The following is a 15,329-nucleotide window of genomic DNA, read 5'->3' on the forward strand; positions in this document are numbered from 1 at the left end:
AGCGTCTGGTTGACATATTTTCGAGAAAATAATTTTTTTATCTTCCAATTTTTAAATGTTCGGGTTCGATATTCTGCATAACAGTGCATTGTTTTCACAATTTCCACAAACCCAAACCGGTAGGGGGCGTGTATTGCTTATGCAATACTCTCAGAATGCTTGTTTATATTAATTCCCCCCCCCTCCAACTTGGACTTATAAAAAGAAAAATTTGATTTTTTTTTTTTTTTTAGAAAATTTCTCATTAAAAATGGATGCCCAGCTGGTGCTTCTAAATTTCTACCAATTTACAAACAGTTTGTTGATAAAATTTAGTCCATAATCATCGTTTTTAGCTATTTAATATGTCATGTCACATACCTTCAAACTTCAATAGTGAGTACATCAAAGACATCGCTCAGATCGGGAAAGCGATTGTAGTATCCACACAATGAGTGCCCGATGTGCCGTGAGATATGCTGTAACAGTAAGCGGCCATTTCCATGTCAGATTTATCATCGTGTCAGGAGGTCCACTCCTAGCTGTGGCCTTCATCTGGCCGTATCATCTCTAATCATTATACATTGTTTATCTCTAAATATTTCGGGGAAAATAGTGTTTTAGTTGAGTTTTGGGGAAAAAAGTAATTCAGAAGATGATTATATCCGACTGTAGCGTAATTTGAGGAGTTTAAATCTTTCTCCCTTTTCGCTCAAGGATACAGTCATTTCCTATCAAACACAAGCGTTCAATGTTCAAAGAGACTACGTAGAAACGATAAGGCAATCGGGTTTTTTTTTTAGATTTCATTCACTTTTTATATGGTTTTCTACGTCAAAAGCACCACAAAATATAATTTAACAAATATTGTTATAACTGTCAGTTTAGACATTCACACATATTGCACAATGACATTGAGAGAACATGTAACACCACACTCACCAAACAATTACATGTAGCATAATGACATAATGACATAATGACGTTAACTTATCAAAAAAGACACTTTTAACAGAAACACATTAAAATGTGTCAAACAGTCACATACATTAACCGTAATGACAAATAAAAAACACATAGACATTTACCTTATCAATCAGACACACATGTAGCACATTGACATTTAATACATGTATGTCAAATAGACACTCATGTACATGTAGCGCAATGACATTAATGTGTCAAACCGACACACATAGCACATTGACATTAAATAAGCACAATGACATTAATGTGTCAAACCGACACACATAGCACATTGACATTAAATAACCACAATGACATTAATGTGTCAAACGGACATACAAAGCACATTGACATGTATGTCAAATAGACACTCATGTACATGACATTTGAATCACAAACAGATACACATATATCACGATCACAAGACTCACATGTAGCACAATGATATTTTATACACCAACCATATACACATAAAGCATATTGACATTTAATATCAAACAGATTTACATATAGCACGATCATTCAGGCAAGTAGCATCTGTTTTGAAAGTGTGTGTGTGTGGGGGGGGGGGACAGACTCATCGAAAAAAATCTTGACAAGCATAAAAAAAGGAATTACTAAAATCATGAGCTAAAAAGACATCGATAGTGATATCAATGCTTAAGCTGTCTTTCCTTGGGAAAACGTGTCTATTATACATATCCAGGGGGACCTCAATAATTTAATACAGCATCAGACGCATTACTGACCACAATCAGATTTGTCCACAATCTGTCTATGTCGCAATCGGATTAATGCTTTGTTCAAGATACATTGCAACACAGAGAATTGGACGTAATTGTCATGTCTCTTAGAGAGAGAGAGACGCTCGACACATCGGAAAGACCTTATTCCAGACCGGTTTGAGGAAAAATGATCTGCTTAAAGTAAAGTGAAATTGACAGTGGATGACAGAATTCATAAATGATGCAAGTATTATTCACATTGATTTAATCAATGTGAATAATTTTTATACCATTTATATATTAGACCAACAAAAGTAACACACGCCCTTGTATGTAGGAAATTTAAACACCCTCAGTGATGTATATAGATTGTCTTTCAGAAAAACCTACAAACCTACAATGTTGGAAACTGGATTAATATGTTGTCAGTATGATGCGGCATATAATATAATACTCTCTGTTTGACGAATTATTACTTTATATGATAACAATTCAATTAGAAAATAACGAATTTAAACTGGTTAAATTAAGCAGTACGAACAAAAAACAATTTTTTTTTAAAAAAAGAAGAAAATATTCATTGCATATAAATATTGATTTTTATTTTTTCAACACTACATGTACTTTGATTTACAGTAGCTCACATTTTAGGTGAATACTTTACGACAGAATTTGGATAGATGTGAACATAAACCAATTAAAAGGAAAAAAATCACGTAATTACGAAAGACGAATAGGGCGACACAAAAAAGTATTTTTATCTCGTAATTACGTGAAAAGTTCTCGTTATTACGAGAATTGATCTATATAAAATAGTGCGTTTTATTGCTATACATATACTCTCTTTTTGTTAGGAAATTTATTAAATTAGTGAAAGAAATTTCAGAGGAAGGAGCAAAGCAGGTTGATCAATAAATTTATTGACCAATTTAATAATCTAAAGGATAAATTCAATTTGTTTTCAGAATCCAAAATGTTAATATACAAAAACAAATATTTTTAATATACATGTAGACTGTGTTTGAATAGTTTTTATTACATGTATATAAAAAATAATTCGACGTAAATCCCGTATATCCATGATTGAAACTAAATAGTGATCTGTAACTATATATAATAGCATTGTGTTTTTATGACTTGGACTACCTAGTATCTATTTCATAGTGGGACTGTAATAAACATTGTAAAATGAAATTATATGAAGTTCTTTCAACTTATTCATGTGAGAAAAAATGTCATATCCGACCATTTCATATAAAAATCAATAAATAATGATCGTTATAATTTGAAAATAATCAAAATTGAATTACGTTTCTTGAAAGTATAAAATAAACTGAAAAGGTGAACCAATCAACTTTAATTGGAGACCTAGATCTGATGAACGAGGAACTCAATATACATGTACGAGGGTTGTCCCAAAATAGCGTAGACAAGTGGTGTTACTCAGTTAGTCGAAGACAAAGGAAGATTTTTGTGCCTCAAAGGGTTCAAGAAATTTGCATTCAAATAACGTTTTTAAATCAAATATTGTTTGAGAATAAATTAGTGAAATAAAAGCATGTTAGATCAGAAATTCGACATGCGGCGCAATGTCAAAAACAAAAAAATGAAATGAAAATTGCGAGGAAAAGTACTGTTCGAATGCAAAAATTCAAATAAAACATACATTGATATTTGATAACAATTCTATTATTTACTCAGAAAATGTTTTGGCTATAACAAAACTTTCAAATATTTTATAGCGCGTTTTGTGACAAGTTAAAAAGTTAACTCGTAATAAAATGACGATGTCAGCGTTTAAGGCAGCGCAGCATTAACTGATACAATTTTGTAAAGACTATGAAATAAATCCTAAGCGGCTTTGGAAGTAAATGAAATTAACAAAATCGATTAGAAATGCGTTTTGTGAATGAGTAGTTAAACAACATTGAAAATATTTGAACAAATATGATGGCAATAAGTGGAAAAAAGAAACCCCTACTGTATCAATGGACGTCAAAATGCTGAACGACACATTTTGATAAGACGGACGTTACAACAAGTAAATACATGGCAAGTTTGGAGCCGACAGGTCGTTTGTACTTAGAAAAAAAAATAAAAAAACAAACTAGAAATATATGTTGAATGTGCACTCAGGGTACATGTTCAAAGATAATATTTTTCTTAGACATTTCGGAAATAAAACGTAAATGTTATCGTAAATGATGAGGAGAGTTTAGCAACAACGTAAAACTGGAAATTTTCGACGTCGCACATTGCGCCGCCTGACAAAACTTGTTGTTACTAATTATTCATTTTCTCAAGAAATAAATTAAGGTATTCGATGTATAACGACCACATTTTCTACCTAATAAATGAATGGTCAGATATTCTTAATCATGATATCATTTTGAAGGTGTTATCAAATAAAAATACTCCACCAAAGGAATTTTCAAAATATTAATTATCGTCCAACTAATTACACCTTGAATTTTGTATTGAAGTCTATGGGCAACGTATAATTTAATAAGATATTTTAAAAAGTAACTTAAATTTCGTGAAATTCTCTCGGTTAATACATGCATAAACTTTCTCTTTATTAAAATATGAATTAAAATGAATCATTAACCGCAGATATTTTGACGAAATTAAAATTTTATTTTTTTTCAACAAGGGGAGATAACTCTTTAAAAAAAATTTAAGGTGCAAAATGACCGGCTTCTTACATGTTGTCAGTCATGTGAATTTAGTTCGTTATCTAGCAATACATATTTAACCGGTTATAAACGATTCAAAATTGTTCAATATCCCTTCATTATACATTGAATACCTTAAGTACAGATTTGAATTTTTCAGCATTATTTGCGAAAGGGTCATTGAAGAAAACGTAGAAGTCTAATGAAATTGCAGTGAACAGATTATAAATTATGTGTCCTGTCTACATTATTTTGGGACAACCCTCGTATATGTATGTTTTTAAAATAAAAAATCTAATTATAACTACTATCATAATGAAATATATTATAACAAGATATATTCTCGTAATAATAAGATAATTAACTTGTTTTAATTAAGAAGATCTTTTCTCGAAATTAAGAGATCTTTTCTTTTCTCGTAATATAACGAGATCTTTTCTCGTAATAACGAGACCATTAACTCGTTACGACGAGATCTTTTCCCGTAATAACGAGGTAATCAACTCGTTACAACGAGATCTTTTCCCGTAATAACGAGATAATCAACTCGTTATATAACGAGATTTTTTCTCGTAATAACGGCATAGCGAACTTGTAATAATGAGATCTTTTCTCTAATTACGAGATTACGAGATTACAATATTTTTTATTGTGGCCCTATTCATCTTTTGTACGTAGTTTTGCCTCTATCTCTCTCTCTCTCTCTCTCTCTCTCTCTCTCTCTCTCTCTCTTAAAAAAACTGGTATAAAGGGGTTTTTGTCTGTTTTCTTACTATAATTTCAGTATTCTGTATGCGACCGTGCAAGCTCTTGATGTTTTGTTTATTTTACGCTCTGTTATTACAATGTACATGTATATAGTACAATGACGGAGTGGTAGATTGCATGCAGAGTAGATGCAAACAACAGATAGATGCTAATACAGTAATACACACAAACATGGGATACACCATCAATCAGAAGCATGATTTACGGCTAAGCTGCTCACTATCTCTCGTACGGTATCATCAGAATGACATGGCGTGCAAGTTTATAAGTTTAATCACTCTCTGTTTCCTCTGAGCTAATTTTGCGTAGCATCTCCAGAGTCTGGATGACTATAAAGATTCATATTAATTCTGTTCACGATGGAAAATCTCTGTAAGGCAGTAAGTCATTTCAAGTATGTGATGGAATTCATCTAAGAAGCGGACGTGGAATTATAAGACTTATAGATAAGCAATTATCAGCCCAGAATCACAAATCATGATCGAGTATTTAACCTTATCGGTCCATGATGTTCCGTGACATTGTTTCAATGAGATTTATTAAAACTACTTCTAGTTAAATCAATCAGAAACTATATGTGTAATGCCGAGATTAAGTCAAAAGTACACCTCTCACGTCAATCTGGTTAAAACGCAGGGGCTCGTAACATAAAACATAAAGATTTTGACTCAAGTAGGGTCATAAGTAGGACTTAGGCGGAATCTTATAATTAGGACCTACATAAGTCTTACTTAAGTATGTTATCTACTATATAAATTCATTTATTGATCTTACATTGTCAAACGGTTTTCAATTTCTCAATAGAGAGATGTACATAACGCGCAAGGTTGAAATAGTTCATCACGTGACCTACTAAATTTACCACGGTTACCCGGTTACCTGATGAACAATTTGCCGCTCACATATTATATAAATAGTGCCTGTTTGGGAGGGTAACAGTTGAAATTGACACTCCGAGAAAACCATTGTCAACCGACGCGAAGCGGAGGTTGACAATGGTTTTCGAGGGGTGTCAGTTTCAACTTTTATCCTCCCAAACAGGCACTATTTATTTTGTTATACTGAATGTCTTAATTTTTAAGAAAATTTTACTGCTTTTATATAGGAATAACGTGAATTCTACAGCGAACCGTACGCGCATAATTTTCGCGCATGTAACATTTTTAATGTTACCCGTTGCTAAGTGCGTTGCTAACGCTGAGAGTAATAGAAAAGATTATTAACTGCGTCTTAACCAATCAGATTTCAGTATTTAACATGAAAGTATAACAAGATGAAATATTTACCGACTACTTTATTCTGAGAAGTGAACAGGCAAATACTTCTCTCGAGCAATTCCCAAAAGAGAAAACCGGTTACCCGACAAGTTATAAATATCCGGTCGAAGTGTTTTGATAAGTGGATAGCATATACCAGTATAGGCAGTAAAACAACTACATGTACAGGTATTGCATGGTTACCAAGAAAGAGTCGTAACAATTGTTCCAATGTAGATGAGAAGATCCGGGAAAAAATGCTTTATGGGCAGTGGACAACAAAGTCCCATGAAAAGTGTCCCCATGCGAGCGGCATGACCCATAATAATATACTCTGTTTCCCCCCAAGAACTGAATAAGCTACGAATTATTACTATTCCGGTATATGTCGTAATATATTTTGTAGAACTTAGTTATTGGAATCTCTCTCTCTCTCTTTCTTTCTTCTCTCTCTCTCTCTCTCTCTCTCTCTCTCTCTCTCTCTCTCTCTCTCATCTTTCATTTACTAGATCTTGCCCTTTAATGCTAGTATTTGATCGTTGCAATTAGCTGCGACGTCAGCTATAGTGAGTTACATTGCATAAAACTTCGTCTTCAGATATCCTGTCCTCTCACCATTTAACGTCGTCATGCCGTTACTTTGTTTGGAGGGAAGAAAGTTCCTCTTTGAATAAAACAAAATATCTTATTGTTACTTTATAAGTAGTATATTGGGGGCATTATTCTTCATTACACCGGCACAAGTTAGATCTTTTTCATAAAGTTCCTCTTTGAAAGTTAGCGTCAGTATTGCAAACAGCCAAACAACTTCTCCAGATCTAGCACGCCTCCCAATATCTGAGTCCTGACACTCAGTATATTAGACAACTAAGCAAGTGCCCGCTCCATCAGCCCGCGTTTTTTTTTTGCCGGTCCTGTCAAACTACGGACCCACTACTGTTGGTCACCCAGGAAGAAGTCGTCAAGAGTTGTGACGTCAAATTACTCCCTTTCCTGTAACTGACACGCCGAGTCGAATTTGACGTTCAATATAATTTCCGAGATGAAAGAAGAAGAGGGGGCGAGAGTATTTGAAACCTTTATCTTCTAGCTAGCAATTAATGTTCGCTCCGGATTTATCAGTGTATTGGTGTAATTCGGTGCTGTGTTTTAGCCTAATACATGTACATATGGTTTTGAATAACGATCATATGCTGAACAATATTTTGATTGCATGTATATTTAAACAATAAAATGCTTTCTTTGGTGATTCATGCGGGATATGAAGGTAGCGACATTGCAGGAAGAATACATAACCCGCGTTAGCGGGTTATGTTAATTTTTCCTGCAATGATCGCTACCTTCATAACCCGCATGAATCATCAAATAAAGCATTTTATTGTTTATTGACATCTTTCTTTAACTAATTAATAAACTGATTATGAAAAGTAAAATTCACTAAATTACTGTTAACGTACAAAAGTACGTTAGCTAAAAGAAACAGCCAAATTAACTCCTGTAAGACTTTGAGTCTGGCATCATCATGATTATTTCGTGCAGTCCGGGATTTTACTAAGGTCGCTGTAGGTTCAGACCAATCGATAAGCAGGGCGTGTCATTCAGTCCTGTCACTTTCAGCCGCTGTAGATTTCGACCAATCGATAAATAGGGCGTGTAGATTTCTGGCTGTTTCTATAGAGCTATGTTTCCGTATGAAATGGAGGAAATTATGCTTGGTAGATGTAAACATATCTTGATGATATTTTTATATATCAAAATAAACCACAAAAATATAGTGGCTAAGCGTGGGCATGGGTCTTAGAAGCGCCCCCCCCTCCCGGAAAAAAAAAATAACCAGGTTATAACGTACGTGCGTTAGCTTACCCCTGAAGCTCATGCATTGATTCTAGATACTATTTATGGTAAAAATGAAGTCTTCAAAGTTAGACTTTTGAAATACATGTATTTCTTCTCGTTATTATAATTAAGAAATGATAAAAAATGTTTGAAGATTAAAAGACCTGCAGTAAACAGTCAAGTTGCAGTGGTTCTTTCTTTGAAGAATGGCTCTGAATTAATCAATTAAAAAACGTTCAATGGAATGATGTAAATGAAGATTAAAAAATAAATAACTAACAAGCCAGTTGTATCAGTTATAATGCACAAGGAAGACTACTGTAGCCATAGTATCAACAGGGGTCAAGCCCGGTGTACCTACTTTATTAATGGTTACTTAAAACGGGCTTGGCCCCTGTGTATAGTACATATAGGGTGCGTCGATTTACCCAAATGGACCCAAATGAACCCAAATGGACCCAAATGAACCCAAATGGACCCAAATGGCGACCCAAATGGACCCAAATGGCGACCCAAATGGCGATTAAAGTGGAAAAAAATTATAATAAATCCTTATTACGAATATTATTACTTGTTTTAGTCATGTCATGGGGTTGTTAGCCGTTATTAAGAAAAATAAAGACCCAAATGGCGATTTAAGCGGAAAATAATTATAATAAAATCCTCAATACTAATTCTATTACTTGTTTAGTCATTTCATGGGGTTGTTAGCCGTTATTCAGACAAGTTAAAAATGAACTATGATTAACTTGTCTATTTAATAACGTTTCCCAGCTCTTGCCACGAGGAGGCCACCCCAATAAAGAGCCATAATTTAGGGAAATTTGGAAAAATAAAAGCCGAAGGTCCAAAACAATAATTAAAATTATTTCAATATATCTTTGTAATTGAAATGAGAAAACTAGTAAGATCCTCTGTAGAGTTATTGTAAACAAAATGAAAGATGCAGTGCATAAAGTTTTACGGGACGAACAGACAGGTTTTAGATCTAACAGTAGCTGTACTTACTAAATAGCAACTCTAAGAATAATTGTGAAACAATATGTCGAATGGGTGAATAAGTCGTGTAAAATGCCCATATGAGGAATAAATTAAAATATGTGATAAATTAAAAAAAAATAATTAAAAACAATGCAACTATATTTAACGTAACATCGATGTTTTTTCAATAAGTATGCCAAAGGTACTAATTTTAATGGTTATGATACATACAGAGCAACCCCCTACCCCAAGAGAGAGAGAGAGAGAGAGAAAGAGAGAGAGGGGAGAGAGAGAGCCCGTGTAATTTCCCACTTTTAAAATTTAATGGTTTGACTATATGCAATATCTACGTAAATTTTTTAACTGTTTATTTTTTCATTTTATTCCTTTCTATTTAGTTCAAAATGTCCTATTGTTTATTTCCTCCTAGATAGTATGTTCTATCGTTAAAATGACAGATGTCCTACGGACCCGGTTTAACGATAGAATTCGTCCCATATACTCGCTTGGTAGCAAATAAAAATATTATATCGTGCTGTATCTCGCCTTAATTTTCATATGATTGGTCTTAAATACCTACAATGTTGCTCTTTTATAATCCTATATTACCACATTAAATGTTTTTGCAACGAAATCACTGCCACTTTTAACATCAAGTTTGAACAGTGTTAATACTATTTGTTTTATTCATCTCTTATCCTGCTATTTAAGAGAGCTATAATATTCATAATTATTTATAAAAATGTTATTAAATTGTTCCCAACAGTTACGTTCATTTAATTCATCATGATTTATCTTTAATTCGTCTGAATAAGTTAACGGCTAACAACCTCATGAAACAAGTAATAAGATTAGTAAAAATGATTTTATTGTAATTTATGTTTTTCTTGAATCGCCTTTTGAATCGCCATTTGGGTCGCCATTTGGGTCTTTATTTTTCTTAATAACGGCTAACAGTCCCATGAAATGACTAAAACAAGTAATAATATTAGTAATAAGGATTTTAATATAATTTTTTTTCACTTTAATCGCCATTTGGGTCGCCATTTGGGTCCATTTGGGTCGCCATTTGGGTCCATTTGGGTTCATTTGGGTCCATTTGGGTTCATTTGGGTCCATTTGGGTAAATCGACGCACCGGTACATATATAGCCGAGGGTCGGTCCATGACAAAGCCCTGATGTCAGGCTAAGGGGGCGAAGCCCTCGAAAGCAAACTCTGGATTATAGAAATTTTGAAGGGTGAAAAGTTAAAATTACTCAAAGGTGGTTAATTGATCACAGTTGACACCATGATGAGCGAGACTAAATGGGTTTTCTAACTTAAATGCGTTACGCCATTGAACCATGCACGAGATATCTTCATACTAACAGTTGAAATCAGTCTTATCACTTTTATGTAGAGAAATCCCCTGAGTTTCCACAAAATTAATCATTAAGTCTCACAAGTTGTACATTTTCTTTGCCACAAGGAGTATGATTTAAAATCCGAAATAGTTGAAGTACGAACAACTGTTGCCAAAATTCCCTTATGAAACAAATGATCTGATTGGTTGATTTTCCTGGTCACCTGTAAACAATATGGACTCCATTGGATATGGAGGAAGAAAACTTTTCTCGACTACGAAATAATGTTACTGGAGTTGCCATAAATGTTTATTTTGGAAAATCTTATGATCGAATACCTAGGTGAAACTTTAAGATTTTATTATTATTGTTTAAAACTGCGATTAAAATATTGTTATGTTTTGTCCAGCATTGGTTCTGTTTATACGCAGTGTCAGTCAGATGCAAACCCGTGCAATTTTTTTTTTTAGCTTTTTCCGTTCTTAATATACTTATCTAAATTTACTTGACTAAAGTGTAAGACCAGAGGTGTTTTGTTTCACAATGAGCCAATCGTATTCCATATACATGTACTTATAATGTGTTAATGTCGCTGAAACCTGTCACTTTGCCTATAAATTTTCTCTAATTATTATGAATATTTAGTAACTCATATATTGCCTCTGTAAGTTTTTAAAATTTGTTTTGCTTTTGGAACTATACTTTTACCCAAAATGTTTATGCAGCATATTAAAAAAAAGCATCTTTCCATTCACTAGAATTAAAAATCCCTTGATTTCACCTTAGACCCCCCCCCCCCCTTCAACTTGTCAGATTAAAATAAAAACTTTATGTGGAACTTGCATTGCAGCCAACCTTAAAGTATCCACATTAAATTGTTGAAAATTAGGCAAAGTGTTCCGAAAACTTTATTCTGTTTGCATAAAAATGTCAATTAAACTCCTGTAAGGCATTGATCTGTTTTATCTTTCTCAGTTTCTCTGGTTAAAAAGGAAAGTTGACATGACAATGAAAAAATCTTGAATTTTTTTACTGTATATTTTGTTTCCAATTCAATTACACAGGTTTGTGTATCTTTAAAAATTCATAAACAACCTTAAAGTGTTGAAAATTAGGAAAAGTGTCCCAAGAACTTTATTCTGTTCTTGTGTTGACCCATGAATGCACAGTAGAGCATCATTAGATGGATTCAGGAATTAAATTAGATATATTTGTAGGTGAATTGTATTGGAGAGCAAATTAATGATGGGCATCCAGGACCTGACAGCTCTATTCAACAACTTGGACACAGCTTGCAAAGGTTTTGTAACAAATGAGCAGATTGTGGGATTTTACCAGTCAATTTACTTAACTCCTCTTGCCATAGAACATGTTGATGGGGCCATACAGGCAGTGTGTGGAACTCTGGGTACTGTGACCAGGTGAGCATGCTGCACTTTTGTTTGATAACAAAGTATGTTAGTGCAACACAAGAGGATGATTGATAGAACCTCAACAGTAGTTGAAGTGACATGTGATATGGTGATATTATATGCAGCTTAAAAAATGTTAAATAAAACCTTGAATTGTAAAGAAATTTAAATTATTTAACACTATACAGCTGAATATCACAGTCGCTGAGCTCATGATTTTGATTACTGTTGATTTCAAATTAAATAAGAGAAATTAATATCCCCTTAAAATAGCAAGAACCTTTTCTCACAGATTTTTAAAATCTTGCTTTTATTTTTCTGACAGTTGTGAACTATATGAAATTATAATGTAAGTTTGGTGCTCACAATTATAAGCTGTTACGAATTGATACACAACAGTGGAATCATGGAATTAAGTACTCACATAAAATAAGGATTCTACAACAGATTGTTGTTTAAAAGGAAATCTGTTATATTACGTTTTGCAGATTTAACCTAGGTACATTATGTAATAGACATATACATTAATTTTTAAAGAATTATAATCTTCATGTTTAAAGCTTGCAACATGCACTGACATTTTTTTTTTTACTTTAATTTGTAGATCCCACTTCATTGATGTTTTAGAAGAACTAGAGCGGCGGCGGTCAATAGATGAGCAATCATACTGGGACTTTCAGGCCCTGGATTACAACGGCACAAACAGGATCTGTCTGAAGGATGCTTTCCTATTGTTCAGAGAATTTCACCAAGAAAGGTATCTTGCAAGCAGCAATTGTTTTGAGTTTAATTTAAGAAATTTAGATATACAGATTTATTATGATAATAGCACCAATTAAAAGTAAAAGTTCAGTCAAAATTCAAGCAGAATTTTTATTTGATCTGCATTTGATCTTCTGTCATACTTGTCTAGCTGTAAAATTTAGTAAAAAGCTGGGGAGGGGGGGTTAATGTTGAACATTTTTATTGATTAAGCTTCAACTTGGAGTGAACCTTTTCAATTGTCTTTTTGACAGGTTTTCCATGTTTACTTGGCAAAAATTTCTGGAATCAAGAGCCTTTCCTGGTGCTGATGTTTACTTTGATGAGATCCGGTTCTGGTTGTGTGGTTATCCCCAGGGTGAGCCTGCTAGTCTGGAACAAATAACCAAGGAAGAGGCTCGTCTGGAGCGGATCCAGGGACAGCACGGTCTGGAAGGCTACAACGCCTACAAAGTACTGCAGGTAAAACCACCAGTCAGTCTCAAATCGGTTTAAAATCTCTGGTTTGGTTTGAAAATATATACCGGTACAAGTACTCTTCCATGTAAATGATACATAAAACAAGTATTAATATTTAATATATATAATAAGTTTTAGATTATAAACACGTTTTAATGATAACATTTACATGATCACACTGTAAACTTTGAGCTTTCCATTTTAACTGTAAGGATGATGGAAATGAGACCCAGGAGTATCAGGATGAGATGCAACATCACATCAAACGGAGGATGAATAAGTAGGTCATTGACATATTCTTAAAGCAATATGAGCTGTATTTTTTAGAATTTTATTTTGCTGCAAAAGCCTGCTAGTATGATAAGTCTGCTTGTAACTTAAACTTTTATGATAAATAAGATTTGAAAAAATCATTAGTTTTTGTCAGGAGAGAGATTTCCCTTATAAGGAATATATAGCAGATCAATTTTTGTACAGGACGACAATAATTCAATTTTGCCCCAATTAAGACTTCTTAATGGCTTTTCCCACAAAACAGAGCTAACAGAAATTTTGAAACCATGATATTTTTTGTCATTTTAGTAGAAAATAATATTTTCTTCAAAAAAAATTTCAACATGAAAATTGCAGCTCATATTGCTTTAAGTTGCTACTAGTGTTTTTCGCATGTTGATATCAGATCTTGTTTTGGAGAGTATTGGGTACAAAACTACTTCTTAGGTAAATATCTGGTAAAAGAGACAAGAATTTTCTTTTTGCTAAGGGAGATTTTGATTTGTTAATTTGCAAATTTCAACATCATTTGATATTTTTGAATACAGTTTATTTATATACTAGTGAGTAAACATATCTCAACAATAGGTAGCCACTGTATATACCGGCAGTATAGATTTCAATAGAAATATAAATTGCTCCCATACATTACAAGGTGGAAGAAACAGGGACTGGAAGCCATGTTGTTTGATGATGGAATGGAGGTGGAAGATCTTGAATCCCTGGATGCCTCAAAAGATCATGTGACCCTTAGTGATTTGATGGATGCTTTGGAAACTAAATATGATTTATTGAGGGAAAAATTACTGCTAGAGATGGCTAACCTTTCCTCAGGTTTGTGTCAACAGTTAATTCATGGTATATTTATTAAATCTTGTAAGTTTGTCTGTCAGAGTCAAACTGTAAGCCTATCACTATCAGCTATCGTCAAGGCCAAAATAAAATTATTGTTGTTTGGAATTGCCTGCCGTCTAATTGAAATATCCCCCACTGATAAAATTTTATTAGAAAAAAATAAAGAACTTTTTTTATATGGAGTTTTTTATTTTTTGCCAATTATTTATTAGTTAAACCTCCCTCCCTCCCTCCTAGGTCTAGATACCCCAAGGCGGCAATTCCAAACAAACATTTTTTTAAGGATGGCCCAATCTTATATCAATTCAGAGTGTTGTTCTTTTTTTTTTTTTTTATAATTTATTGTTTTTGTTCCATACATACTAGTACTAATGTTGACATTATTAAATTCAGTTTTTATAAATTTTATACACATGCATACTCACTCACACACAAGTATAATTACATACATTTTTCAATATTAGTGGTAAATGGTTACTTTGCTTCCAAAAAAAGAGAAAAAACCAAAAAAAAATAAAAAACCAAAAAATAAATAACAAATAATAATACGAATAGTAATAATCATAATATCATAAACTAATCTAAAATGTTTTTCCATGTAAGCCACAATTTTTCAAAATTGCGCAGCTTTTGATTTTGGATAGCAGCATATCTTTCTACATGGTATTTTATTCTTAAATGACTGAGTAATCCAAGAAAATTTGGCATTTTGTTTTGCATTAAGGATATAAAAATATATTGTTTAACATATAGAATTATGAAGTTTATAACCCTGTTATTGTTTGACAATGGTAGATCACCGAGAATAACATTCGAAACATTGAAACCAACTCTTTCAGAGGTTTTTCTGTATATATGAAGACTTAAATCACTCCAGAGTGTTTGTACTTTATCACAAGCAATGAAAACATGTATTATTGTTTCAACATTTTCCATACAAAAACCACAACAATCAGAAGTTTTAATGTTAATTTTCTTAAGGTATTTTCCAACAGGAACAATTCTATGTAAGATTCGAAATTGTAACCACTGGGCAG

At 33.1% G+C, this 15,329-nt stretch overlaps 1 protein-coding gene across 2 annotated transcripts in view; it reads left to right on the forward strand.

Annotated features, from left to right (window-relative positions):
- The first annotated feature begins 10,749 nt into the window (after positions 1–10,749).
- Positions 10,750–15,329, forward strand: part of LOC128158840 (trichohyalin-like) — a 34,082-nt gene continuing 29,502 nt past the window's right edge. For both annotated transcript variants that reach the window (XM_052821809.1, XM_052821810.1), the window contains exons 1-6: positions 10,750–10,873; positions 11,749–11,952; positions 12,548–12,700; positions 12,960–13,167; positions 13,377–13,444; positions 14,093–14,271. In XM_052821809.1, coding sequence (XP_052677769.1) covers positions 11,774–11,952; positions 12,548–12,700; positions 12,960–13,167; positions 13,377–13,444; positions 14,093–14,271 — 787 coding nt within the window. In that variant the 5' untranslated portion in view covers positions 10,750–10,873; positions 11,749–11,773. The remainder of the gene's footprint in view (positions 10,874–11,748; positions 11,953–12,547; positions 12,701–12,959; positions 13,168–13,376; positions 13,445–14,092; positions 14,272–15,329) is intronic.

This window comes from Crassostrea angulata, chromosome 8 (genome assembly GCF_025612915.1).
Source record: "Crassostrea angulata isolate pt1a10 chromosome 8, ASM2561291v2, whole genome shotgun sequence".
Lineage (NCBI taxonomy): Eukaryota > Metazoa > Mollusca > Bivalvia > Ostreida > Ostreidae > Magallana > Magallana angulata.